Source organism: Ixodes scapularis, unplaced genomic scaffold (genome assembly GCF_016920785.2).
Source record: "Ixodes scapularis isolate PalLabHiFi unplaced genomic scaffold, ASM1692078v2 PGA_scaffold4__175_contigs__length_147842914, whole genome shotgun sequence".
Classification (NCBI taxonomy): domain Eukaryota; kingdom Metazoa; phylum Arthropoda; class Arachnida; order Ixodida; family Ixodidae; genus Ixodes; species Ixodes scapularis.
The window spans coordinates 122,098,298-122,121,313 of NW_024609879.1; the positions used below are offsets into that span (position 1 = coordinate 122,098,298).

Consider the following 23,016-nt stretch of genomic DNA (forward strand, 5'->3'; position numbering starts at 1 on the left):
CCAGCACAGTACACCGGCAGGCATCTATGACCACTGATCTCAATGACAATTGCTGGATCGCGCATCCCCGCTTGTTCGTTGCAGCGCGAGTGCGGCCACCAAACAGCCATCTTGCATGCCGTTCTTTTTTTCGTTTTGCTAGCGTTGCAGAGGCCGGCGGCAGCCTGCTAAAGACACGTTTTCTACTCGTTCGTCGTCATTCGCCGAAGACGTTCTTTAAGATCCTGTGAGTGGCGTGAGACTTACCGTTGAGAACACGCGGAATTTTTTTACGAAAGCGCAGTGCCGCAGGAAAAAGGCACAACTCGTCGAAAGCAAGTTTCGCCGGTCTCGCGGCGAGTTTAAAGCTTCATTGGCACGCCGAAGTGCTGTATCTCTGTGCCTTCGCACGCTTGGATACCGACCAAAAATCGACGCCGTGTGGATGCGCTTTGCGAGTGCAAAACAATGAAATTTTTCGCGCAGCTCCCCTTTCATACCAGTTGGCTTCGGCACTGGCAAAGGCGGTGCGAAAACGTAGTGCTGAAAAATCCTTCGCCCAAACAAACACTCGCGTAAAAAAAAAAAAAAAAAAAATGCTTTTGAAAATGAGGCGTCCGCGCCCGTCCCGGCCTTTGCGAGCACTCAAAGCCAAATTTCGAGCTGAAGTGTACGTCCGCCATCTTGGTTGCGGCGAGTAACCAGCGATCGACAGGGCGACGAGCACGTACATGCGCGAGGGAGCAAAACAATAGCACACGTGACGAAGCATCTGATATGAAGCGTCGCAGCCAACAAGTGCCGTTTCGCTCAGCCAATAGAAAAACGGGAATTTAGGTGCCGCTTTTCGCGGTTACTGAAGCCGCCGGCTTCGCTCCACGGGACAGTTAATGCTTTCGCATTAAAGTGAAATAAAACGGACTTTTCTGCTCCAAAATGACACGGACGAATCACATCGCTGATAATGGCATTTGATAAGGAACTAAATTAAAACATTCTGGCGGGCTAGTTGGTTACACACAATTAAATTACAAATAGCGCTAGGACGAGGACAGACGAAGAAGTGGACAGGACAGGCGCTAACTCACAACTGACAAGAAGGTGAAGGAAGTGTCTGGAGTTGAAAAAAGAAGAAAAAATTGGTCTTTTTCTAACCGGGCGCTCTAAGAAGATTGTTAGACTAGGAAGATTAAAACACAGCAGACCAAAACGAGATTAATAAAAATTAAACAAAGGTAATGATTTTGAACTCTATACGATACTATTCTGAAGGCCCTTAGAAAATAACCCCGGACCGTTGGAGACAAATTGAGAATAAAAATATTGGATAAAAATTAATAGAAAAAAAGTGATCGTCCAAAGGCCGCCGATCAGTGCCTCGTACAGCTTATTTACCTTTTTACATCCAACAGGCACCACAGCCAAAGCTATACCGGCGCGAGCGCATAGACCCACCCGGTGCACCACCTCACGTGCAAGCGTGATTATGTATAGTGGTTCAAGTACTGAACCTCTTTGTCCGTCAACGCCAAGGATGGTGCGGAGACGCATTTTTCTCCATTGGCTTGTATGGTCTGTGCTTCATAGATTTCCCTGTTCCTCTTTTCTTTAAAACGTCCGATCACTTTTGTGTTTGAAAGCAAAGGTGTGCAGGAGCAATCTCGCACATGCATGGCTAAATGTCCAGAAGGTGTTGACTGCAGGGTCAGGGCATGTTCTCTCAGTCGTGTGTTTATGCAACGTCCAGTCTGTCCTATATACACTTTCCCACATGTGAAAGGGATTTCATACACCACTCCGCTGTTGCAGTCGACATACCGGTGCTTGTGGTTTATGTTGCATTCATGATGTTGTTGCTTGACATTGTTGATTTTTGGGCACATTCGTTTTAATTTATCCGGTGCCGATAGGACCACTTGGACTTCAAACGTGGATGCTATCTTCTTCATGTTGTGCGAAATCTTGTGGATGTAAGGCACCACAGACTGGTGGTGCCTTACATGTAAGGCACCACAGACAGACTGGACGTTGCATAAACACACGACTGAGAGAACATGCCCTGACCCTGCAGTCAACACCTTCTGGACATTTAGCCATGCATGTGCGAGATTGCTCCTGCACACCTTTGCTTTCAAACACAAAAGTGATCGGACGTTTTAAAGAAAAGAGGAACAGGGAAATCTATGAAGCACAGACCATACAAGCCAATGGAGAAAAATGCGTCTCCGCACCATCCTTGGCGTTGACGGACAAAGAGGTTCAGTACTTGAACCACTATACATAATCACGCTTGCACGTGAGGTGGTGCACCGGGTGGGTCTATGCGCTCGCGCCGGTATAGCTTTGGCTGTGGTGCCTGTTGGATGTAAAAAGGTAAATAAGCTGTACGAGGCACTGATCGGCGGCCTTTGGACGATCACTTTTTTTCTATTAATTTTTATCCAATATTTTTATTCTCAATTTGTCTCCCACGGTCCGGGGTTATTTTCTAAGGGCCTTCAGAATAGTATCGTATAGAGTTCAAAATCATTACCTTTGTTTAATTTTTATTAATCTCGTTTTGGTCTGCTGTGTTTTAATCTTCCTAGTCTAACAATCTTCTTAGAGCGCCCGGTTAGAAAAAGACCAATTTTTTCTTCTTTTTTCAACTCCAGACACTTCCTTCACCTTCTTCTTTAACGTTGTATATAAAGCCGTCAGTTGTGAGTTAGCGCCTGTCCTGTCCACTTCTTCGTCTGTCCTTGTCCTAGCGCTATTTGTAATTTAATAATAATGATAAGGAACGCAGGGGATGCTGACGTGACGTTCGGTATCGGCCTTCCTGGCACGCGCCTCCGCGTCTTTTTTAAAGCGTCGCAACGTCATTCTTCTCCACCCTCTTTTAAATTCACTAACACCCAAAAAAAAATTAATATTTTTTGCTAGGCGATTTATTATGGTGCCAGAAAACCTTTGAATTAATATTTTGCGACAGCGCAACATATAGTTTTAATAAAGCTGTAAAAACGCAACTGTTCGAAACCGAAACTGTAAAGGAAGATGAAATGTAGAGGAGTTGCCGGAAGTCACGTGGCTACAACCGACTGCGCTTCCTTCTTTTATTCGTTTGTCGGGCCCTGCGAAGCAGACGAAAAACGCGCACGCAGCACGTGCTCGTTTCCTCTGTCGCTCTCGCAGCGGGAGGGCGAGAGAGAAAACATGAGTGTAGGGCGCCAACCGCCACTTTCTGACGTATCCCTACCACGTGATGTCAAGTGGTTGACGAGCAGGACCAATGTTGCCTGCCGCGGGCAAGGTTTCAGTTTTGTAGAGTGTGAATGGTTGAGCGTGTTGGCTTATAATTTACGATAAGGAAAGAGGGACATTGAAGACAGACAAGACAAGCTCGTAACGTTTAACCTCTCCTCTCCTCTTCCCCCCCCCCCCCCCCCCCCCCCCCCCCCCCCGAGTTTCTTCGCGCGCTTCCGTCGCGGGACGCGGAAGAACCAACAGAACTTGCGATTAGGGGTGTCGCGAACCGGCCGCGGTTCGAGTTCGACCCGGTTGGACTTTTTCGAACTTTTAGTGGAAAGTTCGTCGAACGTTGTATTGAGGTTCGACTCGTGTGCGCATGCGCGAGGCTGGCCAGTTGGCTTCGGATTGGATGGTAATGGCTAAGAAATCAATTAAGTGCAGCGCTGATCGGCTATTTGAATCAATACAGTACTAAAATTTAAGTTATGAACTTCTTCAGTGAATAAAATTAGTTTCTTTTAATTGCAGCTGTTCACACAATAAAATAACCCTTTGCATAAAAAAAGAAATTCTCCAAACCTAGACATGCTTGTATCAAGGTCTGGCCACACTGTCCACAAAGTCGAACCGGTCGAATCTGGTGAAAAGTTTGAAGGTTCGTCGGACCCCGAAAGTTCGACCAAAAAATCTGGTTTGACAAAAGTTCGCGACACCCCTACTTGCGATCAGAAGGCACAGACAAACGACTGTCGCCAAGCCAAAGCCAAGCCAAATTTGGTTATTGTTACCATCCAAATTGAGTCGATAGAAACCAAAGCAAATAGAATTGTTTTGCCAGACGTCTTGAGGTTTTGCCCATAACCTGCGATATGGCGCAGGATGGTGCAGCCGTTCAACGGCTGCATGCATGAGAATGGGATCTTTTGCCCATCACCACACCACCGTAATCAAGTTTGACAACGTATTAAGACGTTAGAATTGGTAGTAGTTTTAAGTTCAGAGTCGTGCTATTTGTTTTTATTAATGAGTAATACACAGAAACAGACAATTTCTAAGTGTGTTTTCTGTTTTTCAGCTATAGCGACCTTTGCGGCAATTTTTGCTATAAATCCACTTTAGTCCATGGGTCTCACTACACGTTTCGCTAAGGAATATGTTTGCGATGGCACTGGTTTTCATCTTGTGCATAAAAAAATTACACACACTACGATGTTTTCACCCGCTTGTTCATCCATTTTGTTACGAGATCGATGAATTGTGATTATTAAGTTGATCTTATACAAAAGTGTAATGCTATGCTACCTACTAGAATCAAACGGCGAAAGCAGATGCAGATGACAGAGGCAAGGCGACCTTTTCTTGCAGCTTCTCCGGCGTTGCCGCTACGCAGTGTCGGTTTGACGTCCCGCTCTGGAGAAATGCTTTCTCCTTAGCACGCCGATGCACCGCGGCGAAGCAAGCAAAATCGTGATGCCTACTTTGCGGTAGCCGTTTCACTGCAGCATACCAGTGCGCGGACAGAAGTGCGCTTAACTAACTTCCCAGCACTGCCGGTGCTTGACAAAGAGCAGTGCCTTATTTGAGATAAGAGGAAGCCCTGAATTTCGCAAAAGCCTACCGTAACAATCCGGTTGTGAAGTGGGGATGATATTTTCAGTACTGATGAAGAGAAATGAAGTTTTGGCACAATGTTGGCTCAAATTTCTCACATTTTTTTCAATATGTAGCAGGGTAAGCACTTTGTTACAAATTGCACTGCAATAAAATAATGGAGTTATGCATATCAGTTTGATAAATAAATCAAATGTCTGCCATATTTTTTTTTCTTTCGAGCTTTTTGCACGCCATACAATGGCCCACTTCTGGCTCTATAGTGGCACGAGTATTATAACACAAGTGTTGAAGGGGAACAATAATCCCCTTTTAGAAATAACTGGTGCCACCGAGTGGAAAACGAGTTATGGGCCGGATTCCCAGGATGAAACAATGCACGCATCAGGAAGGTGAGGGAAGCACCTTAGGACGAACCTGGGCACAAACAGTTAAGCCATAACATGCACAAAAGGGACTTTAGGGGGTTCGGATTGAACACAGTTTCTCCTTCAAACTTCGATTTTTGCTTCACTATCGTAACAACGTCTACAGTGGAATCCCATACTCCTTTGCAACATTGTCCAGATGCTGAAGCATTTTGATCTTGTCCTGAGAGAGACCAACCGCTACCGTTTCATCGTACTCCTTACGAAAGTGGGCGCACAAACTGCCGTCCTGCCGTTTTTACCCCAAAACTAAGATGGCCGAACGCAACTGATGACAAAGAAAAAACAGACACACCATGTGGTACGTTTTCGTCTGTCGCACCGCCGCTTTGCCTCGGCGGCGCTGTAAACGCCAGCAATGACACGCCGCCGCTGCAGAGGCGGCGGCAGCCATCGGCTACGCCAGCACTGCAGAGCAAAAAACTCCATTGAACTGATTGCAAACATAATCCTGGGTCTACTGATCAAGTTCGTTAATCTGTAATATTCACCATTCTGGAATTCGTTTTTCGTTTAACTGAAACAATTTTGCATAGAATGCATAGGAAAACCGCTGGGGATTTTTAGAGCACAGCTCTTAGGGGCCCGTTTCCGGCTTGAGCGCCGTCGCCGTAACCTCGAGGTCACGTGACCCCCCCCCAAGGCCACGTGACCCCCCAAGGTCACGTGACCGCCTGAGGTCACGCGACCCCCTCCTCCGAGGTCACGTGACCCCGACGTCACACTACCCCCCCCCCCTCCCAGAGGTCACATGACCTCAAGGAGTCACCTATCCCTCAGTACCCTTCCATCCTCCCCCTCAAGAGCTGTGTTCTAACCGGCGTTACAGGGAATTGTAAACGGATTTCATTAAAGTCTGTTATCCCGAAATATTTGTTATTACTGCAGTCCCTTTTCTGTCAAATTGAAAATCTGAATGTTAAATAGGTATTGGCTGCAATATGCCATTCTTGCTTGACAGGCTCACTGAACTTCGTTTTAAATAATCTTATGGAACTTCACAGTCCTCGGCAACTTATTGCACATGCTACAGGAGAAGCGCTAAAGTAGACTCACTCACCCTCACATTCACACACACACTCTTACCAGAAAAACAGTCACTCACGTCGCGCTGAGTGAGTGAGTCTACTTTAGCGCTTCTCCTGCAACATGTATATCCAACTCGCCCAAGCACCCATTCTAAGAAGTTTTATTGCACATGTGGAGGGTCGCAGTGCTCAGGCACTGCAAGTCATTTCTGCAAATAAAGCAAAATAGCCACTCCTACTTCCAGCTTTGCCAACCTCTTTACTGCAGTCTCGACGGCAGGTAGCGGTAACAAAAAAAAAAACCCTCGCAAAAAAGAGGTGCACGAAAATAATGCACTGGCATGCAAATAACTGGACAGGATCACTGTTCCATCCGCTCTTCGACCGCAGTGGCCACGGTAACGGCCGGATCTGCCGACGACGGAGGCTGCGGATCCGTGGGGATCACATCGTTGTCTCCGGGGGGAGGAGGCGGAGCTCCGTGGTGCTCTTCTCCCTCGATGGACGCAAGCTGACGTTCGTTAGAGTCAAGGATTACATTGAGACGACACTGGATCCTTCTGCTCTGGACCTTGATAACAAACCCCACAAGAATACTAAGAAACAAGGACTGTACTCCGTTTCGCCTCAAGATGGACCGCAGCAGAAGCTGCAAGCCCTCCCAGCCAATTTAACACTGCGAACGTATCCCGCGACTGGGTGTCCCAGTCACGTGACACAGCCAACGCCACCCCAATGCAACATAACACTTGCCTGGCACTGGAATGGATCCCTCCGATGGCTCATGAGGTCTTCTACAGTCCATCGTAAGGTGAAATGGAGTGTAGAAAGAAGTCCGTCTGCTTCCAGTATTCTTACGATGTAGCAACTACATACTAGAAAACAGACAGTGCACTTTCAGTATTCTTGTGATGTACCAACTAGCCCATCTCTCCAGTAAAACCTCGTTATAACAAAATGGGATATAACAAACTAATGAATATAACAAAGCAATCATAATTCCCCTTGCTTGCTAATAGGGAAGAAATGGACAATGGCTATAACAAACTAATGGCTATAACGAAATAATTACGATCGCTCCTTCAGCTTTGTTATAACGAGGTTTGACTGTATAAGAAGATTTATTGTTATGAAGATAAACTTCTTTTTCAGCGAGACTCAAAGATACTTTTATGGTAAGGGAGTGAGGTTCACAACAAGTCGCAACTCGAAGCGCATAAAAGGAGTGTACAGACCTTCGGAGGTCAAATTTAAATGTGAACCAGTTGAATGAGGACTTGCACAGTGAGGCACTCTCTGCAAGTACTTGAACAGTTTTGTGTTTCTACATATGTAAAGAATCCAACCTAGAGGGATAGTAGCTTAAAGGGGCCCTGCAATCCCATTTAAGCGTCTAACCTTTTTGCGGTTTCCACACCTTTTGGGATTTGGGCAAGCCAGTCGGCATGCAGAGTAACTAAATATCAGTGCGTCATATTTTAACCGCACGACGACACATATCGCGCAATTTCGGCACCGCAAGGTCGACCCACGATGCCGAAAGTGCGCGATATGTGACGACATCGTGACATTTTTGGTCTTGGCCTTACTACTGGTCAAAGCCGCTAAAAGCATTTTTTTTTTTAGTCTAACTACAAAATATAAGTGGCGCGAACCGTTTCAATTATTAATGAAAGTAGTTTTAGTTGACTATTTTAGATCAAAAAAGAAACAAATGCAGTTCATAAAGTACGGAAAAAGGAAATCAACCGTCGACACACCCGCCACCAAGCGGTGGAAAAAGCATCGCATACTAGAAAGGTGTGGTGGGATCAGGCGCCGACGAGTGGCAAACGTAGAAAGGTCCCGGATGTCTGCGGCGGCGCCGCAATCGTATGGGCCCGAGGATCCGACCGGTTCCGAAGGCCTTCAATGAGCAGGTGTGGCTTCCGGTTTGGCCATTTCGCGGTTTGGCAGCGTGAAATGGCTTCCGTTCTGAACTGATCTTTACCCCGTGTTTGCTGTCGTTTGTGGCCAATGAAGTGTCATGCTGGATTAGTGTTCAGTCACACAGCAAATGCAATGCGAGCCGCCTTGGCCGCCTGCTTCAATCAGCCCATCCAGCACATGCTTTAGTGGCGCTCTCTCAAGACGTTGACACAGAGTGCGGCAGCCGTGAGCGCTCGCTCAGCTCGCTACCCCTCCTCTAGTTCACGGCCACTCAAACCAAGACGTCATGAAGGAAGTTATTTTTTGCTTGTCTTTGTAATCTAAATTTGCCTATAACTTTTAAAATAAAGCGAAATTCGAGAAAAGAAATGTTTAATTAAGTTAATCCATTCAGTGCGCCGAGGTTCGATGCAAATTAAAAATGAGTCGAAATGTTGTTGCAGGGCCCTTGAAAGGGACACTGACAAACCCCAAAATTTATTTTTCATTATTTGCCAGGTAATTTATTATGGTGTCGGAAGACTACCCAATTAATTGTTTTGCAACAGAGTCACATATATTTTTAATAAAGTAAAAAAACGCAACTGCTCGAAACTGAAACTGCTCACAACTGAAACTAAAACCTGCGCACAGAGGTTGCAGAAGTGGAGAGTGAGTGGTGGAGGTCACGTGGCTACACCTTGCACATTTTTTTTTTCTTCCATTTTTTTTTTTTTTTTTTGCACGCCGCAGTTGATCTGTGTGGCGGGGAACTCTTTGCCGCGCGATTCCTTTGTAGTTATGTTTGTTCCACTCGCTGTTCTGTGCTTCAAGATGAATTGGAGATGAGTAGTGAGTGCCCGTGGTGAATTTCTGTGATTGTCTCCGAAAAGAATACCTCCAAGATGTTGCGTGAAGAATTGCCTCGCATGCCCTGCGTCCGAAAAAAGTGGCAGTGTGCGGCAGAAGTCTGCACGAGTTTCCAAAAGATCAACGGGATCGGGACCAACGGCTGACTGCAATTCCTGTAGAACATTTACGGGCACTTCGGAAAGCGGACGCTACCCGATTTACAGTTTAAGCTCATTACAACAGACCTGGTTACAACAGACATTTGGGTATAAGATACCAATATGTGAAGTTTGGTTGGTTTTCCTATACATACCATTGACTCAACTTCATATCTGCACACAACATACTCCTCGTACAACAGACCGAAACCTTTGCCAAAATCAAGGTCTGTTATAACGGGCTTAGACTGTATATGCTCCTTACATTTTGTGCAAAGTGATCACATTGAGTTCGCAGGTGTCAACAAGAAAATCCCAAATCATTTAGTTCAGCGACGTTTCATCCACAACATTTGTTTTTTTTCAGTGATAACTGTAAAAAAAGAAATGTATATATCGCAAAATCTTTAAAAAAAAACAATGTACGCTTACACGGGATTGAACCTGGTTCCACGGCGTGTGAAGCGGACATCTTTCGACTGAGCTACTGGGGGAACACTTTTGTTAGTAATAATGCCGCCGGTAAACTGTAGGTTGGAAAGTTTGCTGCCGATTTTCCTCCAATAAAAACACTCCCGGGTTGAAGTCGGGCAGCACCACGCATGCATCGGCCACTCGCGCACCTAGTAAAGAAATCGTACGCGTGAATATTCCACTTGAAGTACTACGCACTTCGAGCTTGACATTTGCGCGAGGGATGTCTTCAGCCGTGAAAAGGGGGCGATGGCTCAGCGATGTCTTCGTGCAAATCAAATTTGTGGTCGGGCGTGTCGTACGGGATAAATACCAATTCTTCTGATCGGTCCAAAATTTTTTTTTCAAAGGAAGAAAAAGCTTTGTCGGTACCGCGAACAACAGTTCTGAAGTAGACGTTTCACGCCTGTTGTCCACTGCCATCGCTGTCCCCGCAAGTCCCACGATATGTGAAACGACGCCATGTTGAGAATTACCTAGTGAACGTGCAGAATGCTTCCAGCTCTCTGTGCAACTTTTTTTTTTTTTTTTTCTATTTTTAATATTGAGTGTGTGCCTCCAATGACCAATGACTTTGAATAAGTTTGGTGGTTGTGTCTAAACCTTAAAAACCGGCCAGTGACCATAAAAAAGAAAGTGAGCGCGACTTAAACCGGCTAGTTCTCGATCGGGAGTTTCTGGGCGTAAAGAAACCGAGTTTCAACCTGCAAATTCTGTTCTGGGTAGTTGGGCTCTCATATGTCACATACAACTAAAAACCTTGCCGAGCATAAATACCCTGTTAGGGTCCCTTTAAGAGTAATTGCTCTCAACCTTCATATAACAGACACTCTGACACTGAGAATTAGACATACTGGGAAGGAGTCGCGGGCATGATGCAGGTTTACGGATTTGGCTGCATTCCTAGAACATTACCAAACCTGCAGGTAAATTTACTCTGAAAGGCGTAATATTTTGAAGATTTGGCACAGGCGTGAGTTGTGGACTACCTCGCAGGCCCGATCCTGTGCCAGACGAGAAGTGCAGGAAATTCCCAAGCTCGCAGTGGGGTTTAGCTTAGAGGGCATGGCCAAGTGTCACTTTCTGGATGAAGAGTGTCTATGTCGGCTTTGCCATGACTCAACATTTATGCCCATTTCCTCATTCACTCCTTTCAGGCAACCATGCACAAGCCCCGTCCACTGCATTTATGCTATGGTCACAGGGACAACTGGTTCCAGGTACACGAGATGCATGACACGGTACAAAAAACACTCCACGGGCAACAACAAAATGCTACCATCGCCATGCTTAATTCATTATGGAAGCCAGCGGCACTTGCGCCGGCTGTTTAGCTCTTTACTTACCATGCCCGTAGGCCATCAATCACTCCCGACGAACGGCTTCCACTTGCCGCCAAAATTGAAACTTGGCAAACAGGAGCACACAGCACCACCTCATGGATAGCCTAAAAACTACAGTGTCGGGCTTCGTTTGGTTTTGCACTTTCTCACAAACTGGTCGGCTATTGAAAGTGAACCCCCGCACGGTGGTGGTACTAGTCGATCGTGGCGTCCTGCTGCCGTCGGGGACTGCTACAGAGATGGCCTCGATTGACACGCGATTCTACTGCGCTCGCAGCTTGTTCTTTTTCATGACAGCAGCGGCGAAGACTGTGATAACGTAGGATCACTTGATTTCAGCTCGGACAGCAGCGTTTCATCTCCCAGAGACCTGGAATATCGACAGGTGCTTGGTGGACAGCACTGCTCTAACCTTCCCACCCATTCAATCTATAGCTATCGGCATTCAACAACCACACCGATACATTGTTGGAGGACACCGTGTTCGTAAGTCAGAGCAACATAATGCAAACACGCTTCTCTTTGCAAGGATACGTATGGGGCAACGTCGTCGTCGTCGTAGATGATGAAGTCCTGCCCCTTGCCCACGATGGCGATGGACACGTTCTTGGTAGACAGCTCCACCTCGTTAGGGAGGCAGTCCCGCAGCGCTCGCAGACCATGCTTCACCAGCTCCTCCAGCTCGCCTGGAAGAAATGAATCGAGGCACGGTTCGACAAAACGCAGCCGGGCTGGAGTGAAAGTGTGTCTTCCTACGACCTTTGCGCGGAGCATAGTTTCTCCATGGCTCAGTAGCTCGCTGGGGTCGCGGCAACTAGAGTCCCCAAACTGTTTCCAGAGTATCACATTTGACAGCGTCTGCTGCGACTGTTCTATTTTAGTTTCGATCAGCCCATTTTAGTGCCAAAAGACATACGGTGAAAGGGGTTTCAGGGAAGCAAACCCCCGTCTCCCAAGCGGACACGCCGCAAGTTGCCGCCGAAGTTTAGACCCGCTACCTGAAATCGCTGGTGAGACACGGTTGTATAAAAAACAACATTAATTGTACTGCAAAACCTTGCAAACTAAAATTTTATGAAAATACCATTGCTCCTGTGATTCTGTACCAATCTCCAATAAAAGTTCCAACAAAAAGAGCTTTCTTTGTTCGTATTTCTGCAAAAACATGCTTTCTAAATGCTCATAATGACAGCAGTAATAAGATCAAAAGACACTGAGCCACCATTTTGGCGCCTTTGAGCCTGGGAGTCTCGGTACTCTGGAAACGTTCAGTGACCCTGGCCGTAACCTCACCCTTCTTACGGCACTCTTAACTCCAACTAAGAAGACAGTCCAATCTCACCATGTGGGCCCAATCGCTTTGAGGCCGAATTGGAAGAATTTCCAGACTAGTTAGACCTACAAGCCATAAGGCCGCCTGCCCGCAAAACACCTCTTCCTCTTCTAAAAAATATCGTTCATAAACAAGCTTGGTGTATTGTAAGCCAAAATTATTTCAATAGGCGCACTATGGTAATTTAAGACAAGTACCTCGGGACATAATTTCGATCGCTCTAGTTGGAACAGATGTCCGGGGTGGTTCGGGTAGTACTGGGACGGGTGGCATGGTCGTGCCCCCCGCGCGGCTAGAGAAAATCTTATGGCTGCCAAGCGACAGCAAAGGCCATGAGAAAAGCCGCTTTCTAGCCCCAACGTCGCCATAACAAGCAGTGAAAAGAACCCCCCCTCCACCACTGCGAGAGATACTCAAAAAACATAGCCTGCTCCCAGTGCCGCCCCCTCTTTCTTATTCTATAAGGCAGTTTCACGTGATGTACTTCCAGTGCAAAAACTTTCCGGCCGACATGTTGATGCACTTTCGTTCCGTGCCCTTCTATGTGCGAAGTAAACACAAATTTACGCGACCCAAATACGTTCTCGGTCTTACCTACCGAGTTGCGTCGTCGACGAAGTAGCTCGGCGTGCCTGTGCCTTTCGCCAATGATGATGGCTAAACGTCTGTTTGCACACTAATGAGGAAACTGGCAGACACCGTTTGCCAACATGGCGGGACGCAGCTTACCAGAAGCAAAAAGGTGTTTTTACGGACCGCCCTGCTATTCGTTAAATTCCCGCAATGGCTGTTAGTGGTGGGGTGCGAATGGCGGTTCGACGGTGCAAGCAGTCGACACCGGTGGCCTTAAGACGTGATTTTGTGGACAAGCACTTGCACTAGAAAAGCAGATACAGTAATCCCTCATTATAATTTGATCGCTTTTTTAGAATAATCGCAATTATCGCAGTTCAACGTGGTCCCGACCGAAACTCAAGCATTTTGAACCAGACTATTTAAAGTGTATTAGGAGCGGTGGAGCCTGGAAGAGATCATCCCTTCGGAAGCCCACGATGCACGCCTGCGGCTTACCCCATGCTACATGCACACGTATGTCGTGCGGGAGTGGGAGTGTTTACCGAAAGTCACTTTGATCTGCGAGGTTGAGAAAAGTGGCCGGTCCAAGTCTGAAATCGCCAAAGAATTCAACATTCCGGTATCGGCTCTTCGACACTGTTTACCATTTTACAGAACAAGCAGGGAATACTGGATGGGTTCGAGAAGTTTCTCATGCAACAAAAAGCGTTCTCGCGACCCGAAGATGCAAGATCGCCAAATGCTTTGCGCACGTTGCATTTTCTTTCGCGAGCATGCCTGCCGAGCTGGCGCACGATTCCCAGAGCTGCAACGGTCTCTACAGGAGTGTCTGAAACCACGTCGGTGAAGGCATCCAGGATTATTCATAAGTTCGTGCTTGTCGATGTGGACGTTCCCGTAGTTGCTCCTGCCACGGATACTGCGATCGTAGACCTTGTGTGCGGTCAGGGAAGACATGAAGCGACATCGGAAAGGCACTTCGGGAAACGCCGACGACTGCGGAGACACTGAACATTCTACCGCTGCTTCAAAACAAAGTGGAGTTCAGCGGCAGTGGCAGTGTTCTTGCGATGCCTGGATGAAATAATCAGCAAACTCCACTTAATTCTTTTTTTACTCTGTGAGGGTGCCACTTGTTGTTTGTAACCAAGGTTTGTTGATTAAATATGTGGTCAGAATGTAGCTGTGTTCCCATCCACTTCGAAGGCTGCTGGCTGTTTTCTTGGCTCTATCGCTTTTATCGAATTGCAGCTTATATCAAATTTTTCTGCCATCCCGGTGACTTCGTTATAACGAGGGTTTACTGTACATACTAAAGCTATGGGAGCATGCGACAGATTGTGGTTGTGTTCTTCACCCTCCTTTCAGGTTCTTGGGATCGAGTCATGGTGACAAATACTGTAAACGAGTTAATTTTTGCGAATCGGGCCAAAGCTGAAAATTTGAAATTACAGTCGAACCTCGATTTTACGAAACCCGATCTTACGAATTTCGCGATCTAACGAAGAAATTTGGAATCTCTGTAAGGTGCCCATAGGACTCAATGCTTTTCTGAACTCGAAATAATGAAATAATGTTCCGATTTAACAAAGCTTTTTTGAAAATAAATGCAAGTAAAACGAGGTCATTTCACGGATATTTCGGAATGAAAGACTCAGAAGATTGTCATTATGGTGCATCACTAACATTGAGGAACCCGAAGTCTGTATTTTACGGAACTCCAAGCAAAAACAAAAACGAATTGTGCATCACGAGCTTTGAGTAAACTATAGCAGATGGCGCTGGCGGAGGTATTTCACGTCGCGTGCAAAAAATGGCGCCGCCGACGTTCGCCGTCGTTTTGGCCGTTTGCGGAGCCGAGATCAGTGTTTCTTTGTTCCTGGGTGCTTCGTGTTGTCACGACTTTGGATTCCTCTACCAACACGTCTGCGTCACCGTCAAATGGAGCCGCCAAAGAAGAAAAGAAAAGTTCTCTCTCTAGAAGAAAAAGCGAAGGCAATAAACGCTGTTGCCAGTGGACGTAAAAAATGCGACGTTGCTGCAGAGCACGGCATCCCAGCGAGCCCGTTGTCAACGATCTTGAAGGGGAAGGACACTATCCTTCGAGCGGCTTCGTCAGGGAAGGCGACGAAAAAGAAAAACCTGAAGACTACGCCGTACGAAAAGTTGGAAGAAGCACTTTACACGTGGTTTATGGACATGCGAGCCAAGAACGTTCCGATATCCGGGGAAGTGCTACAACGGAAAGCGCTCTGTTTTGCATGTCTGCTGGGCTTTGATGACTTCAAAGCAAGTTCTGGCTGGCTGACGCGTTTTAAAGGGCGTTACGCGGTTGTAGGCAAGGTGATATGCGGCAAGGAAAATAGCGTCAACAGGCTTGAGGCCAGCGACTGGCTGTCTGAGAAAGTACCAGACATCCTAACAAGCTATGCCCCCAGGGACCTATGCAACGCCGACGAAAGCGGTCTCTTCTATCAAATGCTACCGAAAAGAACGCTTGCCCAAAAAGGTGCGTCCTGTCACGGTGGCAAGCAAAGCAAGCAAAGGGTGACAATGCTGCCGTGCGTCAATATGGATGGGACCGACAAGCGAAAATTACTGATCATCGGAAAGAGTGTGAACCCGTGCTGCTTTAAAGGATGCAGAGAGCTTGACATGCAGTACGAGGCAAACGGCAAAGCCTGGATGACGTGCGTGATTTTCGGCAAGTGGCTGAAGGAATTCAATGTCGACATGTGCAGCCAAAAAAGGAAAGTGTGCCTTGTGCTAGACAACTGCACGGCGCACTACGTCCCGCAGCTCGAGTTGACAAACGTGGAGCTCCGATACTTCCCTCCGAACGCCACTTCGGTCATTCAGCCACTCGACCAAGGCATTACAAACAGCGTGAAGTCTGCGTACAAGTGTCGGGTTATCGACAAGCTGCTGCTGAACCTGGAGCATGATCGAGCCACAAAGATTTACATCTACACGGCTATCGCTCTGGTAGCGGCGTCATGGAAGGCGACAAGGACGTCGGTAATAGTGAACTGCTTTAGGCACGCCGGTTTCAAAACGTCCGACCCCGAGGATCCGTCCAGCCTTGAACTCCTGAACTAAGAGGCCACGCCCAGTTCCTGGGAAGCGCTTCGCCAACTGGGCCATGTGTCGGAAGACTCCAGCTTCGGAGATTATTTAAGAGACGACGCCGATGCCGACATTCAGACAACGGAGGTCCTGGACGGCAGTGAGATACTGCCGCTCGTCGCTACTGGACAGAAAGACGACGCCGAAGCAGATGACGCAGAAGCAGTCGAGGATCCTGTGCCAACGCCAAGCCAGGTAATGGATGCCGTTGACCTCCTGAGGCGGTTCGCGGGTGCGCACGAGGGAACTGCAGCTGCCTTCAACGCGCTCACCGCTTACGAGAAGTGTGTGCTTCCGCTTTTGACGAAGCGCTCGCAGTCGAAGATCACCAGCTTCTTTCTTGAGCAATAAATGTGTTCTTTTCCTGAGAATTGAAAGCTTTAATACGGTGCCGCGGAAGCAGCTTGGATGCCGCTGCATTGAAGTCGTGATTATCGAATCTAATGGCCAAAACATGCATTTCCCGATTTCACGAATTCCGCGATGTAACGAAGTAATTTGCGGCTCCAGTCAACTTCGTTAAATCGAGGTTTAACTGTATCTGCGGGTTCTAAATTTCGCGAATCGAGTGTAGCTTCCGTAGCGTTCACATATTGCCCGAATTGTTCGCGGGACGTATTCTTCGCGAATTGCAGGCGAATCGCGAAAATTAGGTCCTTGCGAAAATTTTGTCGTATACAGTATTGCAAACCGTTTCCACCATAAAGGGTGGCAAACACCGATATGGTCCAGGTACGACCATCCACGCTGCAAGTCACGCAACACAACGTTGTGTGCCTCGCCTTTCAATCCTATTCGTACACAGAACCCGACGACTATTCTTTCCAAGCAAATAAGCATAAGGTGACTTCAAACCTATTTCGTCAATTAAAAAAAAAGTGGCAGTCCTCGGAATTCCTCGCCCAGGCCTACCCAACATAAAATGTAGCCCTTTAATTTCTGAACTCATTTTAAACAAGTATAGACCAACTCATGTTTACAAACAGACTGGAGCGCCCCTTGTGGATGCCACCGGCTCCGTTCGTACGCGATGATGTGTGGGCAAGAAGCTCGCCGTCGCCCATAAACAAAACCATCGAAATGCGATGTTGCCAGCATTGGTGTGAGTCCCCGTGCTCGTTTTTGCATTAGAATTGTTTATTCTAAGTCTTCCTGGCAATGTCTGACTACTTGAGCGGCCTCAGAAAAATTATTGAGGCACGTTACACTGCAAAACATTGCGTGAATAATAGGGAGTTTTCGTAGACCGCGTTTCCCCCTCCACTAAGCCCTCAGCAACGAACAAGCCGCTACGGCGCCTACACTCCGATGGGCTTGGCTGTAGAGGTCAAGGTATCGTAGCGGGTTGCGAGAAGTGTTGCGGGACGGTGAAAACGATCTACGAAAACTCCCTAATGTGACATGCGGCAATTCATTCCGTGTGGACGCCGCAGGATGGATGCTCAAGCCCAATTCGCATGATGAGATTCCGCTCCCAACTTTCAGCCGCGACGTCGCTCGGGCTGCAGAAGTGTGTGAACTGTAGCCGAGATGGTTGACGTTGATACTGAAAATCCCAGCAGAATCAAACCAAGCGAACCAGGCATAACAAGTCGGCGATGGCCACTGGTAACAATGATCAACATTTCATTGTATCTACCGTAAAATTCCAAGCAAGCGCCCCCACCCGAGCAAGAGCCCCCTCCCCCAACTTCACTGTTAATTTCGGGAAAGCGCCGCCCTCCCCGCTCTGCACCCGTATCACGCACCGCGCTGACCGCGCCCAGGCAACCCTGGCCTGCCAAATTCAGTCCAAGAATCCAATCCAATCCAATCCTACTTTGCAGCACGATCTGCCCGGTTGTCACGTGCCATTATCACTTTGTTTTGGGGGTGTCAGGTCGGCTATGCATTCTTACGCAGTGGCAAAGAAAATGTGCAAACGGGAAAAACGTACACTGGACTTCTGACACATCAAGCTCAACCGGATACGGGAATGGGACGAGAATTTTGACAATTTGCTACAGCCAAACTACGGGAAAGCCAAACTTCGACGGAAGCTAAGTAACAGCGTGCCAGTGTTCAGTGAATACATGGACGACGCGCTCTTTGAATACCTGGAGCGCGAAAGAAGTGCAGAATGAGCCATTAGCATCCGGCTTCTTTCTGAAGAGGCTGTCAAAATAGCCAACGGCATGCAGTTGGGAAACATCGCGGAATGCAGCAAACTTTTTCTTGCGAACGACTCTGAGGAGTTTTTTTGGTGGTTTTGAAAGTGATTAACATAGCAGTGACAAATCTTTGGCCTAATAAAGTCTATGTTCTCAGAGATAAATAAAATATTAAATCTGTGTGCAGTGCGCTTTCTTCTATTTTTCTGGCGTAAAAATTTTGTCGTGGCTATCTTGAATTTTGGTGCCGTTCCGGGATAGCACCCCCCCACTTTGCACGCAATTCGGACTTGCGTGCGGGGGGGGGGGGCACTTGTTCGGAATTTTACGGTACTGTTTACATCGAGCCTGCTTACCCCAACCAACCTTCAAACTTAAGTCTTTTGAGGCCTGCACTAACTTCTTTTCGAAATTACCGGGCCATTGTTTGGTCTACAGGCCGGTGTCGTCTGAAAGAGCAGACGACAGTTAGAACGACCAGGCCGCCGTTTGAACTTAAAGACGCACTGAACGTAGTCCGCAGGTGGTACGTACAACTTGACGGTTTTCCAGTGTTCATGTTGGAACAAAACAAATAAATCTGATGACCACACGTATCCATGAATTCAATCCGAAGTGCTTCCCGCCCAAGCAATCGCGGTCCGACGGCGTCTGGTTTTGCCTGTTCACGGCACACATCCACATTCTCGGACGAACCGAGCACATGAAAACTGCCCTTCAAACCTTTTTCGACTCTTTTGGTACAGCCCCGGTCGCGGCGTTTTGACGAGAAGGCAGGTTTTTGTCTGGTTTCTTTACAAACAACGAAAGAATGAACACGTTTCGCATGGGGATTTCTGCCCACAGCCGCAGACCGGAAGTGTGCTTGATGCGCCTAACCGCGCTGTGATGTAAAAAAGTTGAGTTTGTATATAGCCCTCTCTTCAAATTTAAACTGACGAGCTCTTACTGTATTGGCGAATTCAGACATATTATGTCACCAACCAACAGAGCTTAACAAAAGGCGATCTTACAGTTCTTGAATTCATCCAGGTGCTTCTCCAGGTAGGTCCTGGCCGACTGCGATCGGGCGCCAATCGCCATGGCCTTGCAGTCAAAGTAGTTGGCCGAGGGACACGTCTGGTAGATGTGGGCACCCATGTCCTGCAGTGACCAAGTGGAAAGAAGCACGCTTAACATTTAAGAGGGCGCCGAAACAGTTGGTACGGCCAGCCATTGCACATTTCACCTTAAGTAAAAAACTACGGGCGACAATTACAGTGATGTGATTGGCCCGAGTCATTTTGGAGTAGCCAAAACTCAATTTTGAGGAAGCAAAATGTACTTCTGGAGCACATGCACACACATCACTTTTATTCATATCACTGGGAATATGACCTCTTAAGGAATATGACCTCTTGGCCTATTTAAGTAAAACACATACCTACTTTACACTTTCACTTCTGTGCAACCTTTTGTTAGCATCAACTGCATGGCAGGTTTGATTCCCTCAAACACAGAAAAAGCTGTTTGGTTGCACGCAGAAACACTATACAGTATAGACCACTTACAACGTAACCGCTTATAGTGCAGGACCGGGAATAATGCGGCTTTTTTAAACCACCGGTTCGCCTCCCATAGAACTCCATGTAATTACATACCGCTTAAAATGCAGGCACGCGAAGAGAAATACCGGTTATAGTGCGGTGTTCGGAACAGCCCGGCGACCGCGCCGACTAACCGATGCAGAGAGCACGCTTCCCTGTGCGACACTAGCAACATTAGATAACGGCGTGAGCCGCAAGCAGCACTCGCGGGGCAAGGAGGTTGCTCGAAGAAGCGGGGAGAAGCGAAGAGAGAGGCTTCAGTTGCCATAGCGACAGAGGGACGCACGCACGTGTCGTTCACGTGCGTGCGTCCCCCCACTGCGTTGGAAGCGTTGGAAACAACCGCAACGACCAAGGAGGTTATCCTCCTTGGCAACGACAGACCAATCGCAGGTCAAGGAGAAGTGTTCGTGCGCGTTGCATGCCGGTCGCGGGCCGGCCGGTCGGCTGCTTCTATTCGAAAACATGGCGTCTGTTTTGATCGTTGACATAGACGGCATGGTAGAAGCTCATCATTCTGCGTAAAAGCGCTATTCTTGACTGTGAATTTTCGTTGTGTGTCGCTATGATAACCGAGCACGTAGGGAAGATCCACCTACTTGTGCGGCGACGTTGTGGCAACACTCTCAAGACGGCAGAAACGCCCGTGTTATCGTGTTTGTTTACTTCGACTACAGTGGCGCTTTCTAAGCATTTGTGTTTTCGAACATCGCCCGGATTTCTTATTTGGAGCATTTCATGCCTGTGCTCAAGTTAAAGGTATTACTGGCGCGTGCCGCATAAAGGATGCGAATTTTCACGCGTTTTCATCGCCGGAGAAAAGTGATTAGGGTTAGCAATCCTGAACACTTGCAACGTCCGTCCGCAACCCGCGATGCTGTTAAAAGGCTGCGGCAGGCAAAAGTCGCTCATTTCTTTCCAAATGTGTGAAGCACTTGAGAGAGAAGTGTACTAGTCTGGTGAAATAAAGACTTTCCTCAAACTAAGCTTTATTTTTCATATAACATAAAATAAAATCTTTTACAAAGGTAAGTTGTCTGATGGCATGCATTTTGGCCTGAAAAATTGATGTTTTGGTTATAGCGCGGTACCGCTTAGAGTGCGGATTTTCGCGACTCCCGCGACATACGGTATATGCGGTCTACACTGCATATGCATCGCAGCAAGATGCTGGTTGATAAAAAAAAATGGTATGGACTGCTGTGAGTACTTTTTGTAGGTATGAAATAAAATGTTAACCGAATAGTATATTCCTCGGCAATAATGTTAGAATTGAGCAAGGGTGCACAGCTCAAAAACGACGCGGGTCAAAAAAATGTTCATTGGGATCTGTGCGGGTTTTCAATATCCGGTAGACAGGTTTTAAATATTTGGCATCATTGCACTGGCTGCAGTCTTGAGCATATCTCGCAGCGTCATGTCCTCCGCAGGATGCACAGAAAGAGCCCCGCGGGCCGTATGTTGTGCACCCCTGGAATAGAGTAATCTTGAACACATGATGTTTTATTAGGGCTCCAAAGGCTGTCATCAAATAAAACTTGTTAATTCAGATATTTTGTCATTGGATTATGAACATAAATTACCATTTTAATACGTATACTCCGTTTCATACATAGCATGCAATGCAGTCAAAGCTAGCGCACCGGTTTGCGCTGCCGACCGCCTACATTCACCCCATAAAATAATGCTGCCCATGCAAACAAAACCAAAAAAGTCGAAAAATGTGCATCTTCGAAGCTAGTAACTGATAGTGGCGTTATGATTTTGATAGAACATTGATTTTTTTCAACAAAAATGAAAGCCGTTTACAATTCCCTGTAACGCCGGTTGGAGCGCAGCTCTTGAAGAGGAGGATGGAAGCGTACTGAGGGACAGGTGACTCCTTAAGGTCACGTGACCTCATGGGAGGTCGGGTGACGTCAAGGGGGTCACGTGACCTCAGGAGAATCACGTGACCTCAGGCGGCCACGTGACCTCAAGGGGTTCACATGACTCCAGGGGGTCACGTGACCTCAGTAGGGTCACGTGACCTGAGGGGTCACGTGACCTCAGGCGGTCACCTGACCTCGGGGGTTCACCTGACCTCAGGGGGGGGGGGGGGGGGGGTCACCTGACCTTGACGATGACGATTTGATGATGTCATCAGTGACGTCACTGATGACGTCATCTGTGATGATGACGATGATGATGCCAATGACGTCGTCAGTGATGATGACGACGACGATGCGGATGCCAATGACGTCATCAGTGACGTCACTGATGACGATGACGATGCGAATGACGTTATCAGGTTGCTTGCAACCTGGATTGCATGCAGCAGGTTGCATTCAACTCGTTATATGCCAGTTGCATGCAACAGGTTGCGTGCAACTTGTTGCATGCAACTCCCGCAGGAACCCGAGGTCCTTTTAACGTCCTACCAAAGAAATCCGAGGTCCTCCCGAAGGAACCCGAGGTCCTCCCGAAGAACCTCGGGTTCCTTCGGGAGTCCTCGGGTCCCTTCGTAAAAATCTACCCATAATGCACCGCGCGGTTACATTGACGGCGACGGCGACGCCGCTCAAGCCGGTAACGGGTGCCTAAGAGCTGCGCTCTAAAAGGAAAAGATAATGTAAACTACTGTAAATTGTTTTCCATTTTCGTCCGCGCTGCAGCCGCTTCGGGTTTTGGGGTTGTGTGGCTGCCCCAGACTCCCCTGCCCCGCCGGTTTTGAGAAGATGGCGTTTTACGCAGGAAGCTTTCCTCTCCTGCTCGGATATTTCCGAAGATTCGTTGTGCGAAGATCTCGAAAGAGTGCAAGCAGGCGACCGCCAATGTGTACGCGAGTTCAAGAACGCGTTTCCCAGAGACGTCGGTCCGTGAAGTCCTGGAAACGGCTAGTAACGACACCAGACTGTGGGCCCGTACTGTCGCGAAGTACAAAGCGCAGTGTCTATCTGGCAAGGTGGCGTCCCCAAAGCGAAGACTTCGCAATGTGAAAGTTTCGAGCACACGGACCATGTTGTGAACTGCCTTCTGTTATGGCTTCGAAGTGAAACAAGCCTCAAGAAGGAACCCTGCCGCTGATGAATCGTGTCTACGGCTTCGTCTGCTTGTGGGACCTTAACCTTGGTCGGCTAGGCGGACGATGCCAGTGGCTGCATTCTGACGCGTCTGATTTCTTCTGCCTGCGGGACCGTAACCTTGGTCGGCTCCGTCTACCTGAGGCACCTTAACCTTGGTCGGCCAAG

General features: G+C 47.7%; 1 protein-coding gene across 1 annotated transcript in view; it reads right to left on the reverse strand.

Annotated features, from left to right (window-relative positions):
- Nucleotides 1-6,519: 6,519 nt before the first annotated feature.
- The window catches only part of LOC115320943 (proteasome subunit alpha type-1), a 32,558-nt gene continuing 16,061 nt past the window's right edge, over nt 6,520-23,016 (reverse strand). The window contains exons 6-8 of the mRNA XM_029981175.3: nt 19,214-19,343; nt 11,550-11,701; nt 6,520-6,791 (exon numbers count right to left, since the gene is read on the reverse strand). Coding sequence (XP_029837035.2) covers nt 6,642-6,791; nt 11,550-11,701; nt 19,214-19,343 — 432 coding nt within the window. The 3' untranslated portion in view covers nt 6,520-6,641. The remainder of the gene's footprint in view (nt 6,792-11,549; nt 11,702-19,213; nt 19,344-23,016) is intronic.